This window comes from Oncorhynchus mykiss, chromosome 18, assembly GCF_013265735.2.
Source record: "Oncorhynchus mykiss isolate Arlee chromosome 18, USDA_OmykA_1.1, whole genome shotgun sequence".
Taxonomy (NCBI): Eukaryota; Metazoa; Chordata; class Actinopteri; order Salmoniformes; family Salmonidae; genus Oncorhynchus; species Oncorhynchus mykiss.
The window spans coordinates 26,002,217-26,025,345 of record NC_048582.1 but is presented as its reverse complement, the minus strand read 5'-3'; the positions used below and the strand labels follow the sequence as shown (position 1 = coordinate 26,025,345).

Below are 23,129 nucleotides of genomic sequence, written 5' to 3'. Positions count from 1 at the left end.
GCCAGCATGACAGGCACACTGGACCCACTCCAATTTGCCTACCGCTCCAACAGATCCACGGAAGATGCCATTTCCATCGCTATTCAGGCGGCCCTAAGGCATCTGGACTAGAGGAACACCTAAAGTATGTAAGAATGCTGTTCAGTGATTACAGTTCAGCATTCACCACTATTGTTTCCTCCAAGTTCATCACCAAGCTCAGAGCCCTTGGTCTGAACACTACCCTTTGCAACTGGGTCACGGACTTCCTGAAAGGCAGACCACAGGCTGTGAGGATTGGCAACAACACCTCCACCACACTGACTCTTAACACAGGGGCCCCCCAAGGGTGTGTCCTCAGCCCTCTGCTGCACTCCCTGTTCACCCATGTCTGCATGGCTTTGCATGATCCCAATTCCATCATTAAGTTTGCTGATGACACCACGGTTGTAGGCCTGAAAACCAACAACGACGAATCAGCCTCTAGATAGGAGGTAAGTGACCTGGCATTGTGGTGCCAGGAAAACAACCTCTCCCTCAACGTCAGCAAAACAAAGGAGTTGATTGTTTACTTTAGGAAGTAGAGGGAACATGCCCTATCCACATCAGCGGGACTGCAGTAGAGAGAGTCAGCATTTTTAAGTTCCTCAGTGTCCGCACCACAGATGAATTCACATGGACCAACATCACCCCTGTTGTCAAGAGAGCGCAACAGCGCCTCTACTTCCTAAGGCGGCTTAGGAAATTTGGCCCGTGCAGGAGTGTTGTGACACACAGGAGGAAGACATTGAATAGGACCACCGCAAGCACACACCTTTGCCTCACACTAGTGCCAACTCCAAAGGTTTCAGACTCCTGACCTCCAACTGTTATCCTACACACACATTATTATTATTTACTATTGTTAATACTGCACTATTTAAACAGTTGCCCCCAAATACACCCCTCCCCAATACACGTGTAAATGTTGGACTATAAATTGCGCCTTCCTGTATTATACTTATGCTTAAATGTTTATTCTATTCTACTCAGCCATTTAGTTTATGTTCGTATTCTTATATTTTCTTATTTCTTATTGTTGTTGCATTGTCAAGAAGGAACCTGCAAGTAAGCATTTCATTGGACAGTGTATACCATGTGTATCCTGTATACGACTAATACAACTTGAAACTTCAGATAGCAATTACTGTATTAGCCATTGGAAGCCATGTGTGGATGGATACAACGTGCGATGCTAGTTGTGTGTATCCATGACAAGCTGTGCAGTACAAAGCAGGCCTGGCTTCACTCATCAGGCTCTGTTCCACACATGCTGATGTCACAGCTGGGCTAGATCAGGGGTGACTACTTTACTGAGGATGGAGTTAAACACACTCCAGCCCTAGCACATTGCTCATGTAGCCTACAAGCCACATGACTCAGTGAAATGTTTGGATGAATTACACATACAAACACAAATTAGAAAGACCATTCTTATGGCCTTATGCTTTTTTGAAGGGAAAATATTGAAAATGGTGTTTCATTTGTGTCATAGATAGCTTTGTCACTGACTTGCCAGTTGACCACTTGATAGTAGCTACTTGTGTCATTCTTAACGTAGGATTCTTTTTTACAGTTCTCCTGTAGTGTTTCCACGTTACTGGGTAACTCCAGCCGGACACAATCTCTGGCCAAAGAGAGTGAGAGCTTCTACGCTGGAATTAAGGTAAACCATCATGACTGATGCAATTTACTAAAACCCTCATCGTTCTGAATGTGTTTGAAGACTGGGATGGATGTTGGTTGACCTCTAAGTTGTGTATAATCCATTGTTGAGCATTAAACTCCTCCTGAACTGCATCGCGTGCTGTAAATTAAATGAACATTGAGCCCAGTCTGACCAGGAATCTGTGTCTGTACTCTCGCTCCCTCTCTCTCTCTCTCTCTCTCTCTTTGCCTGCAGTTTGTTCCAGATGTGCTGCACATTGCGGAGGACGGAAAAGAGCATGCTGTAACCATTCGCAGTACAGTGCCTATCCCTTGTTACGGGACAGAGCATGGCCGACCATGTGGAGTCACTCTCACTCTGAGTGTCCGTGACTCAGGTGAGAATTAGAATAGCCTAATTTCCATGACCATGCCATCTCTGTGTTTGTTTTTCTTTCTTTTATTTAACCTTAATTTAACTATGCAAGTCAGTTAAGAACAAGTTCATATTTACAATGACGGCCTAACCTGGCCAAATCCTAACCCGGACGACGCTGGGCCACTTGTGCGCTGCCCTATGGGACTCCCAATCACGGCCGGTTGTTATACAGCCTGGAATCAAACCAGGGTCTGTAGTGACGCCTCTAGCACTGAGATGCAGTGCCTTAGACCACTCGGGAGCCCCACTGTGTGAGCCAGTGCTTACTGTACTAATGCCAGAGGGGTTTAAAACCAAAAGACTCAACATGTGATTAATTCCTGTTTGTTTACACCCATCCAATCCTTTCTCAGATCTAGGGGCTAGGGGTTGATTTCATATTCAGGCTATCTGTCTTGCAGCTCTGTGGGGGTATTTACTAACCAGACACTGTTATGTGTCCTGTTGCCCTCCCAGACAGCCTGGATCCCAGCGTGGAGGCCCCCAACATGGCCCTGTCTACCTGCCAGGTGGAGCTGCAGCCTACTGCAGCCTGCAGCCGGAGACAGGGGTGTGCCTGGGCCAGCCTCACCCTCACCGCCGTCACAGACTTCACCCGCGACGGCAACCGCCCCAGCCTACTCAGCGCCACGCCACGCTCTGACGCACCGCGCCTCTGGAGGGGATACAGCCCCACACCTCTCAAGGTCCGACCGGGAGACCCATAGAAATATAATTAGAACACATTACAACACTACAATGGAATTAGAATTTTGGAATATTCTAATTCACTTTTTTTTTTCGCAAACCCCGCCTCCGGATGGGCTATAGCCCAACCCACTCAAGGTCCGAGAGAGAGATGATGTAGCTGTAAGCCTCAGAACAGCTGCTTATAACACTAACAGAACTGCAGTAAATGTCTGCATGACATAGCACCACAGTGTTTACATGGTTAAAGAGAAGACTGTTATGAACCAACGACAAATCACTCACACTGCTTTTCTACGTGGGCTTCCACTCTTTCCTTTTAAACTAAGTCTTAGCATTACTCATGTAGCAAGACCCGTTGTGTCCTCCTAAACCTCCGACTTCCCCTTTGTTATGTCATCACTCAGTCATGCAGTCAGGCTAGCCACATCTGTGTTTAGTGTTTAAGCCAGTGAGACATGAAAGCATTTCGGCCTGTTTTTCAGACACTAACGCACACGCACACGCACATGAAAGCCCTGTGCTGTTGCAGACACTTTAATCAGCACGACCAGAGTGGGTCACGCTAAGCTTTGTTCCTCATACCTCTGCAGGTCACAGTTCAAGATGTTCCCACTGCAAGCTGCTACTCTCTGACTGATCCACACATCATTACGTTGGATGGCAGGTAGGTAACTGGGGCATGTCGCTTGTTAGATTCCCAGGACCACCCATATGTAAATCACTTTGGATTTACTATTTATGTCACTTTGGATAAAAGCATCTGCTAAATGGCATATATTATTATTATTATATATTCATGTGTTACATACAGACTTGGAGACGAGTACCGACTTCCGATTTCACATCCCCATTCTCTCCCCCCCGCCCAATAGACCTTCTTGTACATTTAAATACAGTGTGTTTCAAAATTGTTCTCATTTACTATGCATTTTCCCCCACATTACTTGTTTTGGCCGATTTTAATGATCAAGAAGAGCTATTTAAATCACCACTCCACCTCCTGCTAACTGATTAAGTTCTTTACTGTAATTATTATTATTAACTATCCTCTCAAAGCTGGTACTTGAAAACATTGCAAAAAACACCCACTAATCAGAGATAAATATGTTAAAAATGTTTTTCAGACCAAACAGGTCCGAAGGGGACCAGTCCGTAACCTTCTAAATAGATAGAACATTTTAAATCCTAATTATTTTTTAAATAATTGCTTCACCTTCATCGTGCTTATGCAATCTCTAGATCCCATTATCAAAATACCCTTTTTGCTTGATTAGATTGAAAAGGTTTTTTTTTTTCTATGATAATTATTGGAAAGTAGGTCTTACCATTTATTTGAACTTGCCAGTAAAATAACTTTAAGTTGAACTTATTTGAAGCACATGTTCAATTCTAACAAATTGCCACAGGCATTTTCACGAGCAAGATGCACAATACATATGTTGTTTTGGTATTTTCAAGTAAGAACATCACAGCTATGATATCAGTCCAATTTATCACCCCTGTTTTAAGACCAGTTTCTCCCCACCAGACGCTATGAGAACCAACAGACGGGTACCTTCCTCCTCTACAAGAGCCTCCACCGAGCGTTCGAGGTCCAGGCTCGTCAGTGGGACTGTGGCAGCCGCCATTACGCTGTGTCCTGCAACTGTGGAGTGGCGGCCAGGGAGGGAAACGAGGTTGATTGATTCAATTGTTATATTTTACCATTATTTGACAATTTTACAAGAGAGACCTGGCCAAAACGGCAGCACGAGAAGTTGAATACAAAAGACACATTTACAACATCAAACACAAAGCACCACAGTTTAACACGCCCATTTACACATTGATCAGGCAAGATGTTTTGAGGAAATCATTTATTGATTTTTTTTTACCTTTATTTAACTAGGCAAGTCAGTTAAGAACAAATTCTTATTTTCAATGACGGCCTAGGAATAGTGGGTTAACTGCCTGTTCAGGGGCAGAACGACAGATTTGTACCTTGTCAGCTCGGGGGTTTGAACTTGCAACCTTCCGGTTACTAGTCCAACGCTCTAACCACCCTGCCGCCCCGATTGAATGAATGATTCATAGATTAATTTAATTTATTTGAAAATTAACCCTAGAAGTCGTCAAATGGAGGTCAAATGGAGGGATTAAACGTAAATCACTCTTTTCTATACTAGTGGTGCGTGGCTAAGCTTTAAATGTCTCAAGAGGAAACTTTGTGACAAAAGCACCAAATTTGGCACAGAGGTAGATGTATCCTGAAAATATATATATTTTCTCATTCTTATCGACGGGGCTGCAGTGGAGCAGGTTGAGAGCTTCACGTTCCTTGGTGTCCACATCAACAACAAACTAACAGGGTCCAAGCACATCATGACAGCTGTGAAGCGGGCAAGACAAAACCTATTCCCCCTCAGGAGACAGAAAATATTTGGCATGGGTCTTCAGACCCTCAAAAGGTTCTACAGCTGCACCATCGAGAGCATGGTTGCATCACTGTCTTATATGGCAACTGCTCAGGCTCTGACCGCAAGGCACTACAGAGGGTAGAGCGAATGGCCCAGTGCATCACTGCAAGCTTCCTGCCATCCAGGACCTCTATACTAGGGGGTGTCAGAGGAAGGCCCTAAAATGTGTCAAAGACTCCAGCCACTCTAGTTATAGACTGTTCTCTCTGCTACCACACGGCGAGCAGTACCGGAGCGCCAAGTCTAGGTCCAAAAGGCTTCTTAACAGCTTCTACCCCCAAGCCATAAGACTCCTGAACATCTAGTCAATGGCTACCCAGACTATTTGCATTGCCCCTCCCCCCTCCCCCTCCCCTCCCCTCTCCACACCACTGCCAATCTCTGTTGTCATCTATGCGTAGTCACTTTAATTAACTCTACCTACTGTACATGTACATACTACCTCAACTAACCGGTGCCCCCGCACATTGACTCTGTACCGACATCCCCCCTGTATATATTGTTATTTTTTTTACTGCTGCTCTTTAATTACGTCTTACTTTTATCTTTTTTTTATCCATATTTTTTAAAACTGCAGTGTTCGTTAGGGGCTCGTAAGTAAGCATTTCACTGTAAGGTCTACTTTGTATTTGGCGCATGTGACTAATACAATTTGATTTGATTTGCTATGGAGCCACCCCAGATTTGGACCCCGGGAGGGTTTGGCAGCCAGTATAAAAAAAAAACACATAAATGAGCTTTCATTCAATATCTCGATACCAATTGGAGAGTCTCATCTTTGATATGCAAATTTAACTGAGTTGATAGCCCATAGCATTCCAGAGTTAGAGCTAAAAGATGTAAATGTATGACTTTTTTTATATATGCTTATTTTGGGGAATTTAAACTTAAAAAGAAATTTAAATTTAAACAAAAAGCGGTCCTTGCTGACAGACAGTGTCTCTTTGCAATCATTACCAATTTGGGGTAAAAAAAAAAGAGACCACAATTGGCGCTTTTAAGCTAAAAATATGTTGCCGCTTTTATGCTTAAAGAAATGTATATATACACTGCTCAAAAAATAAAGGGAACACTTAAACAACACAATGTAACTCCAAGTCAATCACACTTCTGTGAAATCAAACTGTCCACTTTGGAAGCTACACAGATTGACAATAAATTTCACATGCTGTTGTGCAAATGGAATAGACAACAGGTGGAAAATATAGGCAATTAGCAAGACACCCCCAATAAAGGAGTGGTTCTGCAGGTGGTGACCACAGACAACTTCTCAGTTCCTATGCTTCCTGGCTGATGTTTAGGTCACTTTTGAACTGGCGGTGCTTTCACTCTAGTGGTAGCTCATCCAGGATGGCACATCAATGCGAGCTGTGGCAAGGTTTGCTGTGTCTGTCAGCGTAGTGTCCAGAGCATGGAGGCGCTACCAGGAGACAGGCCAGTACATCAGGAGACGTGGAGGAGGCTGTAGGAGGGCAACAACCCAGCAGCAGGACCGCTACCTCCGCCTTTGTGCAAGGAGGAGCAGGAGGAGCACTGCCAGAGCCCTGCAAAATGACCTCCAGCAGGCCACAAATGTGCATGTGTATGCTCAAACGGTCAGAAGCAGACTCCAAGAGGGTGGTATGAGGGCCCGACGTCCACAGGTGGGGGTTGTGCTTACAGCCCAACACCGTGCAGGATGTTTGGCATTTGCCAGAGAACACCTAGATTGGCAAATTCACCACTGGTGAATCTTAATCTTCGCAGATGAAGAGCACATGTGACAGACGTGACAGAGTCTGGAGGCGCCGTGGAGAACGTTCTGCTGCCTGCAACATCCTCCAGCATGACCGGTTTGGCGGTGGGTCAGTCATGGTATGGGGTGGCATTTCTTTGGGGGGCGCACAGCCAGAGGAAGCCTGACTGCCATTAGGTACCGAGATGAGATCCTCAGACCCCTTGTGAGACCATATGCTGGTGTGGTTGGCCCTGGGTTCCTCCTAATGGAAGACAATGCTAGACCTCATGTGGCTGGAGTGTGTCAGCAGTTCCTGCAAGAGGAAGGCATTGATGCTCTGGACTGGCCCGCCCGTTCCCCAGACCTGAATCCAATTGAGCACATCTGGGACATCATGTCTCGCTCCATCCACCAACGCCACATTGCACCACAGACTGTCCATGCTTTAGTCCAGGTCTGGGAGGAGATCCCTTAGGAGACCATCCGCCACCTCATCAGGAGCATGCCCAGGCGTTGTAGGGAGGTCATACAGGCACGCGGAGACCACACACACTACTGAGCCTCATTTTGACTTGTTTTAAGGACATTACATCAAAGTTGGATCAGCCTGTAATGTGGTTTTCCACTTTAATTTTGAGTGTGACTCCAAATCAAAGACCTCCATGGGTTGATAAATTTGATTTCCATTGATAATTTTTGTGTGATTTTGTTGTCAGCACATTCAACTTTGTAAAGGAAAAAGTATTTAATAAGAATCATTCATTCAGATCTAGGATGTGTTATTTTAGTGTTCCCTTTATTTTTTTGAGCAGTGTATATACAGCTTGTAAATACAGTAGAAAACTATAAGGATAACACAATACAGTCAATTACTTATTTTGTTTTGTGGTCCTTAAGGTGGTCATGCTGGACATGTGTAATGGTCAGCTTCAGGAGACCAGGCCCCAGCTCTCTCTGAAGAACCTGGGAGGATATAACAGAGTCTCCAGTCAGTATCGGATCAAGATCCATGAATCTCACCAGGGGAAGAAAATTACAGTAGGTATTGGTTCATTTAACGGGATTACTTTTACCAAGTAGGTTTACCCATTCAGTTGTTGGGAGCATATATCGCTTTTTTTTCTCCCCCCCTCCCTCCCCCCTTTTCGTGGTATCCAATTGTTAGTCATTACTATCTTGTCTCTTTGCTACAACTCCCGTACGGGCTCGGGAGAGACGAAGGTCGAAAGCTCCGAAACACAACCCAACCAAGCCGCACTGCTTCTTAACACAGCGCGCATCCAACCCGGAAGCCAGCCGCACCAATGTGTCAGAGGAAACACCGTGCACCTGGCGACATTGGTTAGCGCGCACTGCGCCCGGCCCGCCACAGGAGTCGCTGGTGCGAGATGAGACAAGGATATCCCTACCGGCCAAACCCTCCCTAACCCTGACGACGCTAGGCCAATTCTGCGTCGCCCCACGGACTTCCCGGTCGCGGCTGGCTGCGACAGAGCCTGGGTGCGAACCCAGGGTCTCTGGTGGCACAGCTGGCGCTGCGATGCAGTGACCTAAGCCACCCAGGAGGCGACTTTCTTTCTTTTTGTAAAGTTTTTTTCTCAGGTAGTCAGCACCTCTACAAGCATTTTTGTGTATGCGTCAGCTCATGTTTTTTTACTAAAGTCATTAAAACCACTTTTATGGGCTGTTTCCTCCCTCACTGTCTAGACAGGTTTTGGGGATGTGTGAGTTTGTGAGCCCAATGAGCCCAATATTGAATGAAACGACTTTTACAAGTCATGGGAAAACACATATCTGCTCGGGGCAATCTGCAACACTGTACGATTGATGTAATGTAATGTCCAACACTAGTTCTCCGGATAGAAAGATTTGGAGTTTGATGTTGTTGTTTTGATGAGTCCCGCTATGTACTACACTGATCCACACAAGAAAACAATGAGTGAACTCTTTCTATAATATGCAGTTTGCATTAAGTTCTGTTAGAATTAGCTTCTGGGTGTAATAAAGGTTAACTCTTACTTTTATAATATATAATATAATATGTCATTTAGCAGACGTTTTTGTCCCTTCTTATTCCTTTTGTAGTTGATCTTTCCATCTGGGGCCTTTGTAAGGGCGGACATCAGTGATTGGGGGATGAGCCTGTCAATCAGAGCTCCCAGTGTGGACTACAGCAGTACAACGGGACTCTGTGGGACGTTCGACCGGAACGGTCACAACGACTTCCATGGACCTGATGGGACCACCTATGGGAGCACTGAACAAGAACGCTTTGTGGAGGAATGGAGGTAACTATTAATGATTCTATATAGATCTGAGAGTGGTCCCCTGGGCTGGTAACTGTTCAGTGTACATTCCCCCATCCCCTTTCCTTTTTTGTCATTTAGTTTGTAAGTGAATTGTTGTTCCGTAATAACCTTGGGTTACCTTTTCTATTTTAGCTGGCATGAGAAAAGAAATCCTTTATCAAATCCTGTGTTATCCCCAAGGCTTACTCTAATTCAGAGTCTGATGAGATAGCTCGTTGTCTGATCCATATCCCTCTGTTTCTTCTTTGTGTCAGGCTAGCCGCGGGGGAGAGCTTATTTGACACCATGCCCCCTGTAATGGAGGTGGAGGAACTACGGCCTTTCTGTCGGTGTCAGGAGGGCTACAGCATGTCTCTGCATTTCACCACGGGCCACACCGGCGATAGCCACTACAACTTTAACCCCTCGTCACCCCAGCACCAGGCCCAGTGCCAGTCTCATGACAACGTGGATTACACCTCTGTCTTCCCCTGGGTGGACACTACCACTCAGTACATTAGGAGCTCTGAGCCAGAACAAAGTGACCACCAGGGAGTGTCCATCCTGAACGGCCCAGCTCTGCCTATGGAGATACACAAACAGCCGAGTTCCCAGATGGTGGACTATGGTGGGTTTGGGGACCTCGGTGATAAGAGTGAGAGAGAGGTTGACAGGGAACTCAGAAGAGACTTCCTGGTTGCCGTAGACGACAACAGGCCCAAGACAAAGAGACAGGTGCTCATCCTTTGAATTTTTTTCTTCTATTTTGGTTTTTCTTGTTGTATAGTGTCCTTGAGTTTATTTGAATGGCCATTTGTTGTTGTTATTGTCATTATTGCTCTTATTACTATTGTCATTATTAGGCGCTGTACGAGTTCCAGCCCATCTTCACCTCTCAGTCCCTGAGCCAAGCGGACCTGGAGAGCTTAGCCTATTTCTTCCCTGAGGACCACCACCTGTCTGCAGAGCGACCAGTGGCCCAGCCTGTGTGGCCCACCCCGAGTGGGCTTACGTCGGTCAAGGCCCTGGAGGTGTGCCAGCTAGCCCTGGGGAACTCCACGGTGGGAACAGTGTGTAGAGGGCTGCTGGGCCGGAGGCTGGATGAGGCAGTGGACCTGTGCATCCTGGATCTGCAGCTCAAGGTATTTCTGTTTGTGTCTGTGTCTGAAATGACGCTCTATTCCCTATATAGTTCACTACTTTTGACCAGAGCCCATAAGGGCGAGGAAATCTTGTGTCATTTTGGACACTACCGTTGTTGATTTTGTAACTTGTTAGTGTAGGTCTTGTCTGCCCTTTTGTTAAGCCAATTGTACAGTATGCTCATGGATTTCAGTTTCCATTGACTGCAATGTGAGTGCAGTTCAACTTGAACTTACTGAACTTGATGTTGTAGGATGACTTGGCCTGGGAGGAGGCTCTGGTGCACTACCTGGAGAACGAGTGTGAGAGGAGGCTATTGGAGAACCGGACCCAGAGGGTCCTGGAGCTGGGGGAGTCCAGGGCTGGGATGGAGGGGGTTGAGGGGATCATTGGGACGGTACTCACCGCACTGCGCTGCCCCAACTTCTGCAACGGGAACGGGCAGTGCACTGAGTGGGGTTGTCAATGCTATCCTGGTCACAGCTTCTACGACTGCAGCCTGGCTATCAGTGAGTATTCACTTGCAAACTGCTCAGAGATTGGGCATAATTTTTAATCAAAACATCTTATCTTAAAATTGGATTTCACCAGCTTATTGGTCATTTTGTTTGCCACATTAGACTACTGCAGTCTCAAGTTATTTTTAATGTTGGATACAGTGAGTAATCCTAATTCACATCCACTAAGGTCCATATAATTGTAATGTAAAAGACAAAACTGACCCGAGATCAGTACTCCTATTCTGGTATGCTTTGTGAACATAGATCCTGATTGAGAGATGGGAAAAAGTAGGATGCTGTTTATCACCAGGTAGCGGTCCGGGCATCCATCCGTGACCTCTCTCTGTGTGTTGTGTGATTTATAGTAGCTGATCTGGGATCAGGGTCCTAGGGGAATTTGGCAGGGCGCGCCAATAAATCCAGCTAATAGCTCAACTGATCACAGGCGAGCATCAAGTCTCCCCCTGGGCCAGAGCACAGGGGGAGGAGGGGACATTGAAGGGGAATTGTCTCCTCTTTTGTGTTGATTGTTTGTTGTCATTCTTATTCAAGCAAATGCCATCGACTTCAAGAGTTTAATATCACTTATGACATTGTTTTCTGTAGAAAGTAGAATCAAACTAGAATCAAAGGAGGCAGACATACTAGTACTGTACTTGATGCAGACAGAGTCAAAGGGACTCTTTGTTAAACTCATTCTGGCAGGTATTATAAAACAGTGTGTTGCTTCATGACAATGTACTTGAACATGACCTCCCAATTCTATGACTTTGTGTCTGGCTGGTGATGTATTTATTGTGACGGTCTCTGCGAATTTACTAACTGTGTTGTCATGGACAATGTGCCATTTTGTCACATCATACGTAATGTATACATGAGTGCCCTTGAATTGGTGAATCTTCCATTTTGGTTTGTCAGCGAGTGGGCTTGTATTGCACTAGACTTGCATATTGAGTCTTTCTGTTTTGGCGCTTCCTCACTTACACATATTCCACTCCGTCTTTCCTCAACTCTGATGATCTATCTCTCTTCTCTTCTCCCCTCTCATCCCTTTCTCCTCTCTCCTCAGGTCAGCCCGTGGAGTTGACAGACCTGGAGAACAGTGGTCTGTGTGACATCAGAGCGTTCGACTGTCGCAGCGTCCGGGTCTTTGGCCTCGGCTTCATCGACTCTCCCAACCTGGGCTGCCACCTCACACGACTGATGGTGAGAGAAATACCTCAGACAATCGTCACGGTCATACAAGGACATACCCCAAAGTATTGCTGCATTAAACAGAGTGGGGAACACAGAAAAAGCAGACAGGATGCTGAAATCTCTCCAAACCAGTATTTTTTCATTGAAAGAGTTCAGAAAAACTATGGTGCTCTAGATTCCCTTTTTCTATCACAGGAGGGGGGCTCATTTCAGTAGGCCTTATAATCATCCCTCAGACTGGACAGGACTCCAATGTCAGCTATGTGAATAGGCAGACGGTGGTGGGAGAATGGGTGTGTCTAACCAACCCAGTATCACAGATTATTGTGAAATAGACATAAATTGCTTATTGGACTGTATATTTTTGTGTGTGCAGTTTACGGTTTTGTATAGAGTGCCAGAAAGACAGACAGAAATGATAGGAGGGAGGTTGGTCAGGGAGGATGGGTTGGCATGTAACGGTGAACGTCTTGCAACCCAAAGGTTGTGTGTTCAAATCTGATCACAGATAACTTTACCATTTTTGTGATGAAAATTGTGCAATACTCTTTTTTTTTTGGGGCAAAAACTTTTCCGTGTGCCTGTCATGAATTTCGAATAAGTCATTTGTGTCTATTTCACAATTAAGCTGTGATATTGTGTAGGTCTTAACAAACTACTGCTCTGCAGGACTGGGGTTCAGCCATGATCAACGGTGTAATTACACATTAGACACACAATATTCACATGCTCTGATGGTGATCTATCGATCTATCTCCTCTAGTACCTGAATGGTGAGCGGGTTCCGCGAGAGAAGCAGAGGACCAGAGCTACCTTCCTGAGCTCCAAGGCTTTAGACTGTTCTGTCCCCTCACTGAACAGCATGATGACTATCAACTCTGTAGACTTTATGGTGGATGACAAACCCTATGCTCGCTGGGAAGTCAAGGTAAAGTTATTTACAGTATTATATAGTTATATCAATAAAGTTCATTCGTTGCGTCATTCATTTTACTAAAGCACATGGAAAGTCACCTCGTTTCCTTGCAAGAAACTGTGATTATGGCTCACTTTTTTTTTTAAAGTCAACTTGAAGTCTTCCGCTTTGCCCTATTCCTGACCTTCTCCTTGACTGTTCTATAGCCTATATATCATGTTCCAGCATGTCCCTGAGTGGTTTGGGATCGCTGTTTGTTTACTGCCGTATTAGAAGACATTAGCATAAATCTCAATGTAGGAGACAGAGCCGTGGGGCCTCTCTCCTCACCCCCAAGGTTAGCCCAAAGTCAGGTCTGTCTGCTGAAGTGGATTATGTGAGCCTGGGTAAGTGGGCTTAGAAGATGAGCCCAATATTACCTACTTTAGCCCTGGCTCTGCCATTAATCTACAAGGTTTAGGGGAGCTTGAGTCACCCATCCCATAGGAGTGTGAGGTACATTTGTATTGGATGCTGTGAAAATGTCTAAGTGGGCATAAGCATGAATTTCAAATCCTAAATCAAATTGTTTTGTTTTGTTTTGTTTTGTTTTTTTCACAGTATATGAGCTTCAACCTTCTGAAATCATATTAAATGATTTACTTAGCTAAACCACCAAACCGTTTGACCATCCATACCAAGCTCAAGACACGGAAGCCCTCCTAATTGATATGAATGTCTGAAACTGGTTTGCACTAGAGTGTGTTGTGTATTGGTTGGTTACAGTGTTGTTCCTTCCTGTCTCAGGTGACCAATGACGGCTCTCAGTACAGTGAGCCTAAGTCGCTAACAATCTACGATGGTGTGTGCCAGGTGTGTGAACCAACCCACTCCGGACTCTGTAAGTTAAAGGTAACTACTATACACCACACAAACCCGCGCACACATGCATGCACGACCACACACACACATACGCACACACACACACATTCATATTTCCCCTTAAAAGTCGCAGTGTATCTCCTCAAGAACCATGCAGTATTAGGACAACTCTTCACCACTGAGAAAGGCGTAAGATAAGATATTCGTATAACGAGAAGAAGTGAAAACCAGGCTGTCTCGTAATGTCTGCAGGGTAGCTGTTGTTGAACATGCTGTGCAACATGTTTAGTGAAGTGTTGTTGTACATCTTTACTCTTGGGTTTACTGTACAGTGGAAACCAGGCTCTGGAATACCGGTTGTCTCTAGGATGACTAAAACAGACACTCACAACATCACTTTCAGAGCTCCCTACGTCCAAGGATGTTTGTTCTACACCACAGATGTTATGAATGTCCTCCCTGCACACCATACAGTACGCACGCACGCACGCACACACACACACACGCACGCACGCACGCACACACACACACACACACACACACACACACACACACACACACACACACACACACACACACACACACACACACACACACACACACACACACACACACACACACACACAGGGGACTACTGTAGCTGCTCCTGCCAATTATGTTTTAATCAAATTGAGTTACATTTGGAAGAGATGGATTTGTTAGTGTTTGTTTTCTGTTCATTTCCTGCTGTGATTTTCTTCTATGGTCTCCAGAGGGAGGCTCAGACATGTCCTAGTGCTAAACATTGAGAAGATCATATTGCATGACACTTTATCAAAAAATTGTTGCTTCATAAATTTGTACAAGTTCATCTCTGTCACACACTCTTCCTTGAACCTTTTTATTCCTATTTATCATCTCAGTAAATGTAGTAACAGTGAATGTCTTTCTTCCTTTCTTCCTTCCTTCCTGTCTGTCTGTCTGTCTGTCTGTCTTTCGCTCACCTTTCTCTCTCTCACCTTTCTCTCTCTCTCACCTTTCTCTCTCTCTCACCTTTCTCTCTCTCTCACCTTTCTCTCTCTCTCACCTTTCTCTCTCTCTCTCACCTTTCTCTCTCTCACCTTTCTCTCTCTCTCTTTTTCACTTGTCTCTCTCTCTCTCACCTTTCTCTCTTTCTCTGTCAGGAGAGGACATGCAATATAGATGGAATGTGTTTTGCTAAAGGAGACTCCAATCCTGCCAGCCCCTGCCTCCTCTGTAATCCAAACACATCCAAATTCACATGGTCCGTAAATGAAGGTAAATCAAATCCGTCAAATGGAAATGACTGCTGAATATTGTGGAACAAAATATGCTTGAAAAACTCTCAAACTACACACTGACACAACAGACTGCAAACAGCTATGGTGACCGTGATCGGCATGTAAGGTTTGAAAAAGGATCAACATGTTGTCAATCGGAGAATATCAATTGCATATCCTTGATTCCTTGCGTCCTCTCTCCTTCTTTTCAAAAACCATTCGATGAGAAGGTCAGATCTCCCTCCCCCTCATCCAATGGGTTTTGAGAAGGAGGCGAGGAGAGAGGACGCGAAGGATCAAAGAAATGCAATTCAAATTCTCGGCAAAGACTAAAGTGGTAGGTGACCGTCTTGAGGAATGAGAGAAGGAAACGATAGATAGCGGTGCTCTTGCCACGGTCATTCATTTTCACTTGGAGGGGGGCTGTCACACTGGTATAGAGAGGAGAGACAATCTCTATCTCTTTCTCCATTTTCTCTCCTTTCTTCTCTCTCCTTTTTCTCTCCTTCCTTCACTCTCTCTCTCTCTCTCTCTCTCTCTCTCTTCCTCCCCCTCTTTCTACCCCTCCTCAGGTATATTTACAGTCTGCCTGCCGGCTTGCAACACACCCACCCGCCCAGGGCTACAGATGCTTCCTATATCTTTGCGCTGCATGGTTCACTTCATTAACACCGTCTAATAGGGATTAATAATAGACAGTCAGACAAGATTGATCATGATTGGCACAGGGTACATTTGATGGAGTGGAGAACTTTGGAGTTTTATGACTTTTATGACTCAGATGACATGATTCTCTTTTAGTTGAGTTGTAGGTCAGGAAGTTTCATTTATGGGCTTTGAACAGATTTCCCTTTGAAGGTTATATTGTTGGATTATACTTGCAAACACACCCATGCACAGGCACACACACACACACACGCGCGCACAGGAACACACACACAAATGAGAAAATAGTCTCTTAGTAGGCCTCGAACAGGCCCTGCCTTTCTCTCTTCTCAGGGGCTGTGTGTTTCTGAAGCAGCCTGTCCCTGTGTTACTGTCTATGTCATTAGGTCTTTAGCTCTGAGGAAGATGCCTGGTCCCATTAGCTGTGTCATCAGTCTCTGTCCCAGTGTTAGATCAAAGGAGAGCAGCCAATCTGCAGGGGCTCTGTTTCTTTACCTGTCAGGACCTGTCTACATGCACTCTGCAATAGAGGTGCCTGTCTTCACATGTCTCTGTGTCCCTGTAGAGAGACTGTACCCCTCCTTCTCTCTCCCACCCTTCACCCCCTCCCTCTTCCTCTCCTCTCCCTCCCGCCATCCCCAACCCTCTCTCTCTCCCTCTCTCTCTCCCTTTCTCCTTCCCTCCCTTCCTCCATCCCTCCATCCCACCCCTGACACTAACATGTTGTGACAGCCCTTTGGGGCTTCACAGTGTCAGTGATGCTCTCTGTAGTAGACTACAATACACCAGTTCCCCCTCAATTTCCCTGTGTGCTCGGAACTACCCTCTCAAACAGCTGGAGTACAATAATGAATACCGTCTGTCAACCACAGTGGATAAAAAGAGAATACTTTTGACTGTTGTATCTTTTGTCTGTACCTCTATCTTTCTCTCTGTCTCTCTCTCTCTCCCTCTCCCCCCTACACCCAGTCAACCAGCCCCCCAACCTGCACCAGCCTCAGGGGGGCCTCAGCACCTTCGCGGGGGAGAACTTTGTGTTCCAGTTCACGGCGGCGGACCCCGAGGGCTCGGCGCTCCTCTTCCTCCTGGAGCAGGGCCCTCCCGACGCCAGCCTCTCCCCCGCCGGCCTCCTCATCTGGAAAGTCCATCCAGTGGAGACACAGGGGAAGTCTCGGCAGAGCTTCGAGTTCACGCTGTCCGACGAGTGCAATGCCCAGAGCAGCTACACCGTCGAGGTGAGAAAAGGGGGAGGGAGTGACTTGTAAACAGTTTATTCCTACCTCCCTCATTCCCTTCCTCTCTTGGTGGGTGGTGCACTACCGTTTAGCCCCCAAAGCCTGAAAACAGACCTCAGTCAACACATGCATTCATCACGATGTGTTTCTCTCCACAACATCAAATCAAATCAAATCAAATTTTATTTGTCACATACACATGGTTAGCAGATGTTAATGCGAGTGTAGCGAAATGCTTGTGCTTCTAGTTCCGACAATGCAGTAATAATCAACAAGTAATCTAGCTAACAATTCCAAAACTACTACCTTATAGACACAAGTGTAAGGGGATAAAGAATATGTACATAAAGATATATGAATGAGTGATGGTACAGAGCGGCATAGGCAAGATGCAGTAGATGGTATTGAGTGCAGTATATACATATGAGATGAGTATGTAAACAAAGTGGCATAGTTAAATTGGCTAGTGATACATGTATTACATAAAGATGTAGTAGATGATATAGAGTACAGTATATACATATACATATGAGATGAATAATGTAGGGTATGTAAACATTATATTAGGTAGCATTGTTTAAAGTGGCTAGTGATATATTTTACATAATTTCCCATCAATTCCTATTATTAAAGTGGCTGGAGTTGAATCAGTGTGTTGGCAGCAGCCACTCAATGTTAGTGGTGGCTGTTTAACAGTCTGATGGCCTTGAGATAGAAGCTGTTTTTCAGTCTCTCGGTCCCAGCTTTGATGCACCTGTACTGACCTCGCCTTCTGGATGATAGCGGGGTGAACAGGCAGTGGCTCGGGTGGTTGTTGTCCTTGATGATCTATATGGCCTTCCTGTGACATCGGGTGGTGTAGGTGTCCTGGAGGGCAGGTAGTTTGCCCCCGGTGATGCGTTGTGCAGACCTCACTACCCTCTGGAGAGCCTTACGGTTGTGGGCGGAGCAGTTGCCGTACCAGGCGGTGATACAGCCCGACAGGATGCTCTCGATTGTGCATCTGTAGAAGTTTGTGAGTGCTTTTGGTGACAAACCAAATTTCTTCAGCCTCGTTTTCTTCACGATGCTGTCTGTGTGGGTGGACCAATTCAGTTTGTCTGTGATGTGTACGCCGAGGAACTTAAAACTTACTACCCTCTCCACTACTGTTCCATCGATGTGGATAGGGGGGTGTTCCCTCTGCTGTTTCCTGAAGTCCACAATCATCTCCTTAGTTTTGTTGATGTTGAGTGTGAGGTTATTTTCCTGACACCACACTCCGAGGGCCCTCACCTCCTCCCTGTAGGCCGTCTCGTCGTTGTTGGTAATCAAGCCTACCACTGTTGTGTCGTCTGCAAACTTGATGATTGAGTTGGAGGCGTGCATGGCCACGCAGTCATGGGTGAACAGGGAGTACAGGAGAGGGCTCAGAACGCACCCTTGTGGGGCCCCAGTGTTGAGGATCAGCGGGGTGGAAAGGTTGTTGCCTACCCTCACCACCTGGGGGCGGCCCGTCAGGAAGTCCAGTACCCAGTTGCACAGGGCGGGGTCGAGACCCAGGGTCTCGAGCTTGATGACGAGCTTGGAGGGCACTATGGTGTTAAATGCCGAGCTGTAGTCGATGAACAGCATTCTCACATAGGTATTCCTCTTGTCCAGATGGGTTAGGGCAGTGTGGTTGAGATTGCATCGTCTGTGGACCTATTTGGGCGGTAAGCAAATTGGAGTGGGTCTAGGGTGTCGGGTAGGGTGGAGGTGATATGGTCCTTGACTAGTCTCTCAAAGCACTTCATGATGACGGAAGTGAGTGCTACGGGGTGGTAGTCGTTTAGCTCAGTTACCTTAACTTTCTTGGGAACAGGAACAATGGTGGCCCTCTTGAAGCATGTGGGAACAACAGACTGGGATAGGGATTGATTGAATATGTCCGTAAACACACCAGCCAGCTGGTCTGCGCATGCTCTGAGGGCGCGGCTGGGGATGCCGTCTGGGCCTGCAGCCTTGCGAGGGTTGACACGTTTAAATGTTTTCCTCACGTCGGCTGCAGTGAAGGAGAGTCCGCATGTTTTAGTTGCGGGCCGTGTCAGTGGCACTGTATTGTCCTCAAAGCGGGCAAAAAAGTTATTTAGTCTGCCTGGGAGCAAGACATCCTGGTCCGTGACGGGGCCGGTTTTCTTTTTGTAATCCGTGATTGACTGTAGACCCTGCCACATACCTCTTGTGTCTGAGCCGTTGAATTGAGATTCTACTTTGTCTCTATACTGACGCTTAGCTTGTTTGATTGCCTTGCGGAGGGAATAGTTACACTGTATTCGGTCATGTTTCCGGTCACCTTGCCCTGATTAAAAGCAGTTTGAGCTTTCAGTGTCACGCGAATGCTGCCATCAATCCACGGTTTCTGGTTTGGGAATGTTTTAATTGTTGCTATGGGAACGACATCTTCAACGCACGTTCTAATGAACTCGCTCACCGAATCAGCGTATTCGTCAATGTTGTTGTCTGACGCAATACGAAACATATCCCAGTCCACGTGATGGAAGCAGTCTTGGAGTGTGGAGTCAGATTGGTCGGACCAGCGTTGAACAGACCTCAGCGCGGGAGCTTCTTGTTTTAGTTTCTGTCTGTAGGCAGGGATCAACAAAATGGAGTCGTGGTCAGCTTTTCCGAAAGGAGGGCGGGGCAGGGCCTTATATGCGTCGCAGAAGTTAGAATAGCAGTGATCCAAGGTTTTTCCAGCCCTGGTTGCGCAATCGATATGCTGATAAAATTTAGGGAGTCTTGTTTTCAGATTAGCCTTGTTAAAATCCCCAGCTACAATGAATGCAGCCTCCGGATAAATGGATTCCAGTTTGCACAGAGTCAAATAAAGTTTGTTCAGAGCCATCTGTGTCTGCTTGGGGGGGAATATATACGGCTGTGATTATAATCGTAGAGAATTCCCTTGGTAGATAATGCGGTCGACATTTGATTGTGAGGAATTCTAAATCAGGTGAACAGAAGGACTTGAGTACATGTATGTTGTTATGATCACACCACGTCACGTTAACCATGAAGCATACGCCCCCGCCCCTCTTCTTACCAGAAAGATGTTTGTTTCTGTCTGCGCGATGCGTGGAGAAACCAGCTGGCTGCACCGACTCCGATAGCATCTCTCCAGTGAGCCATGTTTCCGTGAAGCAAAGAACGTTACAGTCTCTGATGTCCCTCTGGAATGCTACCCTTGTTCGGATTTCATCAACCTTGTTGTCAAGAGACTGGACATTGGCGAGAAGAATGCTAGGGAGTGGTGCACGATGTGCCCGTCTCCGGAGTCTGACCAGAAGACCGCTCCGTTTCCCCCTTTTACGAAGTAGTTTTTTTGGGTCGCCGGCTGGGATCCATTCCGTTGTCCTGGGTGAAAAGCAGAGCACAGGATCCGCTTCGGGAAAGTCATATTCTTGGTCGTACTGATGGTGAGTTGACGCTGCTCTTATATTCAGTAGTTCTTCTCGACTGTATGTAATGAAACCCAAGATGACCTGGGGTACCAATGTAAGAAATAACACGTAAAAAAACAAAAAACTGCATAGTTTCCTAGGAACGCGAAGCGAGGCGGCCATCTCTGTCGGCGCCGGAAGTACATAGCTCCGTACGTGCAAATCCTCTGTTGACGTGGTGTCCGTCTGTTTAGAGCTGGAGAGGACTGGAGAGGACACTGGTTCCCATGGGATGCGTGTGACAACAAGTTGACAACCCAGGGTTTTGTCATTCCCAGGTTCATGCCCATAGTTGGGCGTGTGGTTATAAAACCGTTTACCCCAAAGCTGTGAGACAACTACAGTATCTGCACCTTACCCTGTGAGCCCAGGTCTGGCTTGCTGATAATAATCATGGTATAATGGTATAACGAGGATCTCTTTCCGTGATCATAAGAGAGCTGGAAGCAGATGGTGGTTTCCTGTCTGAGGGTATTGTAGAGTCAGAGTGGGTATTCATCTCTTTATTAGCAGTGAGAAGAGTTGAGGATCTAGGGAAAGTGAAAATAGCCATACGCTGTGATTAAGCAGACCATATGAAGCTATTCTGTTCCTATAACAGGCTGAGGATGATGCCATTTAATTGGCTATGTTGAAAGCTATGTAGTGCAACAGCTGTTTGTCTGTCCTTCCGTCTATCCGCCCGTCTGCCTCTTCTCTTCAGGTGGCTGTGAAACCTTGTGGGTGTTTGAACGGCGGGACGTGCGTGACCAACGTGGCCTTCCCGGCGGGCAGCGGAGAATACCTGTGTGCGTGTCCCCAGGGGATAGGAGGGGTCCTGTGTCAGGAGGACTTTGACGCGTGTCTTTCGGCTCCATGCGGTGCCGGGGTGTGTGTTGATACCGTTGATGGCTTCCTCTGTGAATGCCCTGCAGGACTGAGAGGTAAGGCTACAGGAACACACACGCAGGTGCACACACACAAAGGCAGAGAAACCCAGAACTGTGTATTGACACTGTTAGAGATCTGATATATTTTCCCCCTCCCCGTTCACCACTAGCAGCAACAAAGAGACCAGAGTCTCAGTGGTGTTTGCGATGTATTCATAACCCCTGGTGAAAACACAGATTTGTGCTGCCGTGGGTTAACAAACAGTGGCAGGCTAGTTCCAAGCATCCTGATCACTCCCTCTAGGCTGTGTGTGTAACTAGTAAGTGTTGAAAGGTCAGGGGTGAGGTGAAGTGGGCGTCGGGAGTAGCTAAGAGCTGAAAACACTGACGTGCGTTGAGATCTGACGGCGTGCAGGCACTTTCTATTGAGGCCCCCCCTGGTCCCCGTCACTCACTCACTCACTCATAAAGCAGAATATTGCTACGGTGTTTATCGGTATGACCCGATCACAAAGATAACCATTAAACAACCACAACCATCCATCAAACAGCATCAGGTAGGCGGCTTAACCCTTGGACACACGCCCTCACAGGCCCTAATAGGTAGTACCCCTCTCAACTACTGCCCTGCACAAACAGGCGACTTTCAGCACCACGGACAGCAACTCAAATGCCAGCGAAAAGGCCTACTTGTGACAGCGCTGCAAACGCAACATTGTAGTCCGCACTACCGATTGAGAGAGATATTCTGTCCTCACACAATAGACATGCAATGTAATAGTGGACGGCACTACTGTAAATAAACACTTGCACGTGTAAACGAAGTCCATCCGTCTGTACTTCTGGGTTAAGTCATCAGTGACTGAACTGTAACCCTCGTCCCAGTTGGCCCTCGGTTTTAAAAGTCGGTCTGATGATGGCAATGGTCTTAAGACGTTGGTGGCACCCGTGGGGGAACTGGGTTTGTATCCCGTAGGTTAGACTAGCTCTCGTCTGAACATTGATATTGTCCATTATGTTATAGTAGATTAGCCCCCTCTCTACTCTGATCGACTGTTTACTATGAGTTTTCGCATACCGCCAGGCCCAGTTCATTGCATCTCTGCTTGAACAGCTCATAGAAACGATCAAAGTTTTGTCGTTGCCCTTCCGGTGCTTTCGATGTGATTCTGATACTGGTAAAGCAGATACCAATATCCATGACTTTGTTCTGTACGTAGAAAATTCCATCTTAGGCTATGAGTAAAGAGCGAACAATTTGGCGGTCTCTAAATGGGTTGCTAACTGTTTAATAGTTCCACATAGGGGCCCCTGGGCCTGTTTGATGAGCTGGCGCTCTCATCGTTGGCACGGAATGCCCACTCCTCCCGAGATTGCGTGACGCAGCATTGTTTAAGTAGGTCTTTCGAAATCTCCCGGTTCTCTTTTTGTGCACCCTGAACACATCCGTTGTTCATTCATTGCCAAATGTTTGAAGAACTACCTGGCTTTGGATATGAGACTTAGATTTCTCATGCTTGTTGAGTGCTATGTGCAAGTTGTTCAAGTCGCCGTAACCGGCTCTTGTCTACACGCTGTCGCTGGGGAAGAAGCAGGCAGGGGAAGTAGTCGAGTCGGCTGTTAGCAGCGCAGCCACAGAGTCAGTCTTTCCATTGACGCCACTCATATTGAAGTTATTGTGTTGTTTTCTGTGTTGGTCGTCCATCCCTTATCACCCGCTGTTTCGCTAGGAAATTCGACTTTGAAAAC

General features: G+C 46.4%; 1 protein-coding gene across 2 annotated transcripts in view; it reads left to right on the top strand.

Annotated features, from left to right (window-relative positions):
- si:ch211-246m6.5 (von Willebrand factor D and EGF domain-containing protein) overlaps positions 1–23,129 on the top strand; it is a 53,496-nt gene that overhangs the window by 9,590 nt on the left and 20,777 nt on the right. For both annotated transcript variants that reach the window (XM_036952428.1, XM_036952427.1), the window contains exons 6-21: positions 1,595–1,684; positions 1,922–2,063; positions 2,561–2,790; positions 3,385–3,458; positions 4,323–4,470; positions 7,865–8,005; positions 9,053–9,255; positions 9,531–9,990; positions 10,119–10,397; positions 10,652–10,907; positions 11,968–12,104; positions 12,859–13,023; positions 13,798–13,902; positions 15,036–15,150; positions 16,788–17,053; positions 21,215–21,434. In XM_036952428.1, coding sequence (XP_036808323.1) covers positions 1,595–1,684; positions 1,922–2,063; positions 2,561–2,790; positions 3,385–3,458; positions 4,323–4,470; positions 7,865–8,005; positions 9,053–9,255; positions 9,531–9,990; positions 10,119–10,397; positions 10,652–10,907; positions 11,968–12,104; positions 12,859–13,023; positions 13,798–13,902; positions 15,036–15,150; positions 16,788–17,053; positions 21,215–21,434 — 3,031 coding nt within the window. The remainder of the gene's footprint in view (positions 1–1,594; positions 1,685–1,921; positions 2,064–2,560; positions 2,791–3,384; positions 3,459–4,322; positions 4,471–7,864; positions 8,006–9,052; positions 9,256–9,530; positions 9,991–10,118; positions 10,398–10,651; positions 10,908–11,967; positions 12,105–12,858; positions 13,024–13,797; positions 13,903–15,035; positions 15,151–16,787; positions 17,054–21,214; positions 21,435–23,129) is intronic.